Source organism: Chaetura pelagica, unplaced genomic scaffold (assembly GCF_000747805.2).
Source record: "Chaetura pelagica isolate M959 unplaced genomic scaffold, ChaPel_1.0 scaffold1445, whole genome shotgun sequence".
Taxonomy (NCBI): domain Eukaryota; kingdom Metazoa; phylum Chordata; class Aves; order Apodiformes; family Apodidae; genus Chaetura; species Chaetura pelagica.
Window position 1 is genome coordinate 195,200 of NW_009953199.1, and position 8,603 is coordinate 203,802.

General features: G+C 55.0%; 2 protein-coding genes across 2 annotated transcripts in view; both read left to right on the forward strand.

Moving 5' to 3' along the window:
* NCDN (neurochondrin) overlaps window positions 1-2,610 on the forward strand; it is a 4,836-nt gene extending 2,226 nt beyond the window's left edge. Inside the window, exons 2-6 of the mRNA XM_009997389.1 lie at window positions 10-901; window positions 982-1,208; window positions 1,377-1,601; window positions 1,741-1,883; window positions 2,174-2,610. Of these exons, the coding sequence (XP_009995691.1) occupies window positions 10-901; window positions 982-1,208; window positions 1,377-1,601; window positions 1,741-1,883; window positions 2,174-2,610 (1,924 nt within the window). The remainder of the gene's footprint in view (window positions 1-9; window positions 902-981; window positions 1,209-1,376; window positions 1,602-1,740; window positions 1,884-2,173) is intronic.
* Window positions 2,611-8,266: 5,656 nt separating this feature from the next.
* Window positions 8,267-8,603, forward strand: part of TFAP2E (transcription factor AP-2 epsilon (activating enhancer binding protein 2 epsilon)) — a 24,885-nt gene continuing 24,548 nt past the window's right edge. Inside the window, exon 1 of the mRNA XM_009997390.1 lies at window positions 8,267-8,324. Within this exon, the coding sequence (XP_009995692.1) occupies window positions 8,267-8,324 (58 nt within the window). The remainder of the gene's footprint in view (window positions 8,325-8,603) is intronic.

Below are 8,603 nucleotides of genomic sequence, written 5' to 3' on the forward strand. Positions count from 1 at the left end.
GCTGCTCAGCTCCCGGCAGCCCCCGGCCGGCTGCCCCCCCGACACCTTCCGGGCCCTGGGCCTCACTCTCCTGGCCTGTTTCTGCACCGACCCGGAGCTCGCTGGGCACTCCCAGGTCCTGAACAAAATCCCGACCTTCAATGACGTCCTGGTTTCCCCCAGCGATCCAGAGAGCACGTCCATGATCGATGATGTGTACCAGTGCCTCAGTGCTGTCCTGGCCACAGCCAGGGGCCCCAGAGAGCTGGTGACCAAAGGGACAGTGCCTGCCCTGTGCCAGGCCTACCTGAGTGGCAGTTATGGCTCTGCCCGAGCCCTGGCACTGCTGCAGGGGCTGTTGGCCATTGCAGAGACCAGGTGCTGGCAGAGAGATGCTCCACAGCTCCTGGCTGTGCTGGGCAAGCTCTCTGATGATTTCCTCAAGGCTGAAGACATGACCAAGTTTGAGCTGTGTGAGGTTCTGCCTCACTTCATCCCCCTGTCACCACCACCCACGCAGGACTCGCAAGGCTCCGAGTGCCTCCACAGGCTCTACAAAGGGCTGGCTGACATCCTGGGCAGTAAACTCAGCCAGTCTCAGAGGGACCCTGCTCTGAAGCTTGCTGCCTGCCTCGTGCAGGCCTGTGGGTCAGAGTGGATCCCAGCAGGGAGTGCTGGAAGCAAGTTCCTGGCCTTGCTGGTGAACTTAGCTTGTGTGGAAGTCCGGCTGACCCTGGAGGAGCCAGGTCCCTTGGATGTAGAGGGGAAAAAAGAAGTGGTAACAGCCTGCTATGTCCTTATTGAGATGGGGATCCAGGAGTGCCTGAGAGAAGATAAACCACTGCTAGAAGAGAAGCAGAAAATGCAGCTCATGAGGATCATGGAAGAGGCATTTGGAGCTGTAATATTCTACTTGAGACAGGTAATGCCCTGTGGGTTTCACACCTGCAGTAGCTTGAGAAGACAGCACCCTAACAATTTTCTGTTTTCTTCTTCGTGCAGGTTAAACAAGAGGAGCTACAAGATCCTTTCATATTTGCTTCTGTTCGAATTCTTGGAGCCTGGATGGCAGAAGAGACATCCTCCCTCAAGCAGGAAATCTGTGAGCTCTTGCCTTTCCTTGTTCATTATGCTAAGAAGCTTTTCCAAGAGGGCAGCCCAGCTGTGAGCCTTCCCCAGCCCGAGCTGGTCAGCACCAAGGGCTCAGCCTTACCCCAGGATGCTCTGAGGTGTGTATTTTAAGCACAGAGTTGATCCATTTTAGCACAAACCTGCTAGAATCTTCTGCTGTTTCCCCATTCTCAATCCCATGGCTCTTTTTTCCCTCCCTCAGTTTGATGTAAATGGAGGGCTTAGACCCATTCTACCTCATGTTCCAAATTTCTTTCCCCTTCCAGATTTCTGCTACCTGGCTTTTGCCATTTAACAGCAGAGGACAGACCCCGGGACATCCTCATCTCAGCAGGGGCACCAGCACTGCTGTGTGAGTACTTCCTCCATCAGTGGGAGGTGCTGACCTCTGTTCCCAAGTCCCTGACCCCACTGACCAGCACTGAAATGAGCCTACAGACTGCTTGTGGGATTTTCCTTAACCTTGTTGTGACTGCACCAGACTTCATAAGGTCAGTGAGAAGGAAGAGGGTGGGTGTCCCTTTCTCCACACCAGTTTCATTACCTTTTTGGTGTTGCATCAACCTAGACATTTTCAGGTGCTTCTGGCTCTGCTCAAGAAACAGATGTCCATGTTTGATTTCTCTCTAGGCAAGACAAAACCTTTTCCTCTTTGATGGACATGTTGCTGAAGTCTCTGCCCCTGCTGCTGTCCCAGAAAGATCTCCTGGTTCTGGCAGCCAACGTGGCCACTCTGGGGCTGATGATGGCCAGGATCCTGGCAGGCTCAGCAGGTAAGATTTCCCACCAGCAAAGCTACACATTGCTCTGCATAGACAGAAGCCAGTGATGGAGAAAGCAGATCCAAGGGAAATGGGTCCAGTTTCTGTCATTAGAAAAGTGACAAAACCAAAAGCCTGGAGGAGCAAGGGACATGCAGAGGATCCCACAGGCTGATGGGCTGGGTTAAGGGCTTTCTTGGGCAGGAGGGTGGGGTTCTGCTCTCCCCAACAGCCCTATCAGAGTCTCCCTCCTCTGACCAAGCAAGCTCTGTGTTGAGTCATCCACTTCCTTTTTCTTCCAGCTCTTCAGGGTTCCCAGTCTGCCCAGGAGTTCTTCAGAGCTGCCATTCTCTTCCTATCCCAAGCCCACACAGCCCAGGCAGACCCCGGGAGCGAGGCCATGGTCCTGGCTGTGTCCCCTGCCTACATGGGTGCCTGGCCCGAGGTGGGTGAGCTCTGGTTCCTGGGGATGCAGGCCCTGGCTGCCTGCCTGCCCCTCTTCCCCTGGCTGCCCCAAGCTGTGCTGCAGACACACTGGCTGGAAAATCTCTCCGAGCTCCTGACCCGCGTCGCTCCAGCCTCGGTGGATTTTGAGCTCGTCGCTGCTTTCCAGGGTGTGTTGGTAGAGCTGGCCAGAGCCAGCAGGCCCTGCAGGGATGTGATCCTGTCCCACCACGGCACCGAGTGGGCCAACCTCTATGGGATGGCAGCTTTGGAGCAGTGTCTGTCTGAGCAGTGAGGAGCCAGCAGCACCCTGAGGTGGGAAATTAAGCCAGGCACCTACACAAGAACTATTCAATGTTTTTCTCCTGCTCCCAGAAGTGCTGGATGGGGACAAAAAAAACCAAAACAACAAAACATTTAAATTACCAAACTGTATAAAACTGGAGTGATGCAGCAGAGCTCAGCAGGATTTGCAGTGTCTGCAACCTGATGTGCAGAGCCATTGCTGCCTCAGAACATTTACATGCACCTGATTCACATTCTATCTATATTAGTAAAGATTTTTTCTGCTGCTTCGTTTTTCAGACTCGTGCAATGTTGAGATTTATTTCTTCCTGGGACCCAGGAGGTTGCCTCATTCTCCCAGTTTCCCCACAATAAGCCTCTCACCATGTCACCTGGTTTTCTGTCAGTCCTGCATGTGTCAGGAAACTTAACTTGGCACTACCTGTAGAAGGCTGCAAAAGGCAGGAACAGGAGGAGCTTTAAAATTGACCCAAAGCAGTGAGAACAACTTGTCACAGCCCTGTGTCTTCTGGGGTGAAGTTGCACCAAGGCCCTTTTGCTGTATGGGGGGGACACAACTTCTCTGCTTGTATCCATGACTGATACCATCATGCCATATTCCTTCCTAGAAAACCTTCACAGCCCCACTTTCTGTTGCCTGGTTTGCCCTGTAAACACCTGCACAAGGCACAGCTCTAAGGGCATGTGTTAGATCAGGGTCCCTCTGCTGCAGGGGTGGGATGTAGGGGGGAGTTTCCCCCCCCTTGCAAGGTGAGGGGTTCAATCTGCAGAGACCTTGGCTTTTTTTGGAGCCTTTGGGGACAGACTGTGACAGCAGAGAGGAGTGAATTGCACCTACATGACTCCCAGCAGACCCAAGGGTAGTTTGCTTTGCAGGCCACAGGTACGACGAGGGGTAAAAAGCCTGTACAGTCCGTGCAGCCCGGGCTGCAGCTCACGGGAGCTCTGTCAGCTGCAGTGTAGGAATCCCAGGACGAGCAGCCGGGTCGGGATGGGGTTTGGGAGCTGGTGGCTTTCCGAGCTGCCGCCCGGGTGCAGCCGGTTGCGGGGAGCGATTCCACCAGGTGTCAGTCGAGGAGCTCTTTGGGAGCAGCAGCCTGGCCAGATCAAGGCGTTCATCGGCTGCCCTCGGAACTCGGGCTTTGGAAGCTGATGGGGAGAAAAGTCAGGCGAGGAACTGTCTCAAAAGCCGGGCTGAGTCCGGCTGTGCTCCTGCTTTAGTCAGTATTTTTAGCTCGCTGCTGAGGAAACGCCTCTCACAGCCGGGGAGGAGGCGCCTTGGTCAGGAAAAGTCTTTCTGATCATTCCAGCTCAGCCCTCAAAAGTTAATGCAGGTCGGGACAAGGTGGGTGCCACCAGAGAGCCCTGCAAGCCAAGCAAGCACATGAGCCTCCTGGCCTTGCAAAGCTCTGCCCGAGCGTGGGCTGGGAGAGTCTGCCCGTCCTGCCAAAAACCTCATCCCTGCAGCCCGGGGAGGCTGCAGCACGTTGGGAGAGTCAGGAACACACTTCGGATTGTCAGAAAAAAACCATCCAAACCCTCAAGCACTTTACCTTGGGCTGCTTCAGTCGCTCACACTCTCTTCTGCCTCTGGCTAAAGGGCGTTTGCTTCCCATTAATGCAGGGCCGTCATTAGCGCTAATGAGAGATAATACCTGTATCAGCAGGAGGCTGCTCTCCTCTCTCCCAGCGCCTCGCTGGTCTGCCTGTGGCTGGCAGGGCTGGTTTGGCTGTCCTTCATCCCCGCAGGCAGTGGTAGAAGCTTCCACAACACCTCACCAGAGATCAAGGCTGGGCTGCAGGACCCCATCCAAGACCTGAGCACTCCTGGACCCGGGGGCCTTTGCCTGCTGGTCTTGAATTCCCAGGCAGACCCCTCCATGTGAGCAAACCAGGAGCCTGGCAAAGTCCTCCCATTTATCCTTCACCACAGCCCAGGGCAGTGGGGTTTGGCCACCAGCAGGTGCCTGGAGAGGAGCACCTGTCCCTGATTCTCTCTCTATTCAAGGGAAACTCCTGTCAGCTGTGAGAGGACCATCCAGGCCTTGCCAGAGTTGGACCCTCCCAGAGACCAGTGGCCCATCAGATATTTGTTTATTTTCATAACACAAAACACACTCCTCTTGGCTGCCTGTGAGCTGACAGAGACACCAGCCTTGATCTGGGATGTTACTGGGCTGAATGCTGGAGGAGATGTGCTGTGTGAAGGGATCCTTGAACAGTATCACAGCTCTCTTGTCCCAGGACTCCACTTCCCAAACACATTCTCAGACAGAGCACCCCTAAAAGGCTGGTTTACCCCCGTGGGCTGACAACCCCGAGCTCTGACAACAGGGAGCACAGCAGGTGCAGGAGGGGAGAACACTGGAGCTGGTGGAGGCCTCCTGTGATGGGCATCTCCGTTGGCTCTGCTTGTGCCCGTCTGCAGGTCCTGGCATGCCTGGGGCTGCTCTGCCCAGCACAAGAGGGATGATGCCCCAGCAGCCTGGCCAAGGCTTCAAAGGCCACGGGGTGCCTCCTTGGCCACCCCAAGCTTTGCAAACCCAACCACAGGTTCTGCCACCAGCACCTGGCATCCGCGGGCATCGAGCCTCTAATGCCAGAAAGGTGGGTGATGGTACCACCTGATGTTCCTGGTCTGCCACAGCACTCAGAGATCCCAGCACAGAGTGGGATTGCAGCCAGCAACACCCAGAGCAAACTGGGCTTTATGTCCCAGTGCATTTTCAACACCAGGATGAGCTCTCCAGGAACGAGCCAGTCACTCCCCATGGCTTGGACAAGATGGATAAGTCCCCAGAGGAGCAGAGGCACATTCAGTTTCATTTTGACAGCTTAAATGTCACAAAGCCATTGCAAACATGACCATGGCACACATTATCTTACAGTGTTTATTCATACCAACCCAAAAGCACTGGCAATAACATTAAATATTTCATAGGGTTGTTATTTGGCTGCCTCAGGAATCCAAGCACAGCCCCCTCCCACAAACAGGGGTTGGTGGGGATGGGAGGCCTGAGCAGTGAAGAGGGTCCATGTGCTTCTCCCCAAAGCCCTTCCTGGCCCTCCAGTCCCATTGCAAGGAGCTTCATTCCCCACCCAGATAAAACTCATGGGAGGAGGGATACGGGTAATTATAGGAGCAGCCACATTTCTCTGAGGGGACGACAGGACCTGGGCATCTGGGACAAACCAGTTCACCTTTGGCAGAGAAGAGACCCTCGCTGGAGTGTCCATGGCACTACCCCCCTGCTCAGCAGGTATTTTCACTGCTGACCCCCCAGAGTGGAGGTTGCTGCCTCAAGCCCCTCACATGCTCCTGGAAGAGCCCACATACACATTGATCTCCCTGGGAAGGAGCATGGGGACCTTTCTTACAAAACCAGTTTTGCAGAGATTTCTGGCTTGGGTGCAAACACAACAAGTGGTCCCTGGGGTAGAGACATGGCCCAGACCATCAGCAAATGCTCCTTGTAACTTGGAGTGAGGGGCCAGCTCCTGTGTTGAGGATCTTGGCACGATCATGTCATCCTGGTAGCAAACATGGAGGACATTTGGCAGAGCAAAGCACGGGCACAGCTGGACAGGGGCTTTAACCTGAGAAGCTCCAGGGCAGGGAGAGGCTGGAGACCTGCATGTGACTGTCCTGTGTTCAGATGAACCCCAGTAACAGATATGGTTGTGCTGAACCATTAACAGGACCAGGCAGTGCTGGAGTGTGTACAGCACCTGTGTCTCACCTTGCCTGGTTCCTTAGGACAGCAGGTTAAAGCAAGTAATTGTTCATCATCTCCACTGGTGGTTTAACAGTTGCCTTCTGCCCACAGAAGGCCCCTGGGTTAGTTTGTCCCCAGCACTGGGCAGGTGGAAACACTCTTAGCAAAGTTGTATGGAGGGAATGGGGCAGTGAGGAGCTCTGGAAGGTCTCAGACATGTTGCAAAAACTGTTCAGGTGCTGGCAGGGCTCTGGTGTGTTGTGGGGTAGGACCTGAGGCCTGGGAAGGTGCTGCTTGTGCTCCCAGGGCAAGAGAGCCAGGGCAGAGGAGCTGTGGGGGCTACAAACAGTGGGAGAGGAACAGTGGGGACAGCAGCAGCCACAGCCACTCACCCTTGGCTGCTGCAAGGTCCTTTGTCCCCTCCCTGGGTAGTGGGTAGTGCTGTACCTGGGGAGGGGAGGGGGTGAGACCACCTGGCAGCCCCGTGGCCTCCCCAGGCTCCCCAGCCCCCTGCCCCAGCACACCACACTGCCTGGAGCCCGGGTTGCCCGGCACGTTGGGTGGCAGTGGTGCAGCCTTTTGTTTTTCCTTCCCTTTGTCTGTCAGGGCTGCAGGTTTCCTCTGCTCTGTCCCATTTTTTGGGGGTGGAAACACAGCTTCCCTCCGAGCTGCTGCCAGGGAGGACCCTCCCACTCACCCAGGGTCCCACACACGGGCTGGCTGGCAGCCCTTCCCGCCTGGATTTTGCACAGTTTCCCCTCTTTCAGATGAAAAACACGGACTAGATGTGAAAGAGACATTAAGAATCAACTGGAACGTAACTGCAAAATACAGCATGTCCAATCCAATTTTTCCTAGCAAATGAAACGGTTCTGGTGGAAAATAAACACAGAACTTTCAGGAGCAGCGTCCTTGAACAGTGTTGGAGGGGGATGAAGAGATTTGAATAGATCAGCCCTTTACACCTCTGCACATCACTCCTCCCTCCCTTAAACTTTTGTTTTTCCTTCCCTTTGTCTGTCAGGGCTGCAGGTTTCCTCTGCTCTGTCCCATTTTTTGGGGGTGGAAACACAGCTTCCCTCCGAGCTGCTGCCAGGGAGGACCCTCCCACTCACCCAGGGTCCCACACACGGGCTGGCTGGCAGCCCTTCCCGCCTGGATTTTGCACAGTTTCCCCTCTTTCAGATGAAAAACACGGACTAGATGTGAAAGAGACATTAAGAATCAACTGGAACGTAACTGCAAAATACAGCATGTCCAATCCAATTTTTCCTAGCAAATGAAACGGTTCTGGTGGAAAATAAACACAGAACTTTCAGGAGCAGCGTCCTTGAACAGTGTTGGAGGGGGATGAAGAGATTTGAATAGATCAGCCCTTTACACCTCTGCACATCACTCCTCCCTCCCTTAAATGCCATCTTTAATAGAAATAAATTAGAATAAATGATCAGCCCTTGCCTCCTAAAGACAGGTGGCAGAGTAATATTAAAAGAAATGAATAAAAATTCATTTAATGAGCATTGTTAATTAAACCTGGAAATCAAAGAGGTCTGAGTTGTGGGAATTCAGAGGAAAAATTAAAATTAAGGGAGCTGTAGCTCGGGGCAGGAAGAGTGGAATTAAATTAAATGCAATGTGGGATTGTGTTTGTTAATGTCGATCACACATCCCGGTGCTACAGCGGGGTAAGGGGTTTGTTCTCTGCTTGCACACAAATCACAACCGTCCACCACCGGGAACTCCCGCACAGCAATGGGCAGCCCGCACACGGTGAGACGGCGGGGACACCACGGGGACACCACGGGGACACCACGGGGACACCACGGGGACACCACGGGGACACCACGGGGACACCACGGGGACACCACGGGGACACCACGGGGACACCACGGGGACACCACGGGGACACCACGGGGACACCACGGGGACATGGCCACGCAGAGCCGGGACGCGGCCCGTGGGCCGCGGAGGGTGGCGGGGCGAGGGTGTGCGTGGGTGTGGATGCTGCGTGTGCATGTGCTGGTGTGCATCCCCTGCACCCCTCTGCATCCCCGCACCCCTCTGCATCCCCCTGTATCCCTGCACATCCCAGTGCGGGTGCGTGTTACCGCGGGGGGGTCTCTACGGGGATGACTCGGTGCCACCACCGGTGCCCGGTGCCCGGTGCCCGGTGCCCGGTGCCGTGCTCCGGGGTACCCGGTGCTGCAGGCCCGCCTCGCCCTGCCCCGGAGGGGGGGCCCAAACAGGGGGAGGGGAGAAGAGAAGG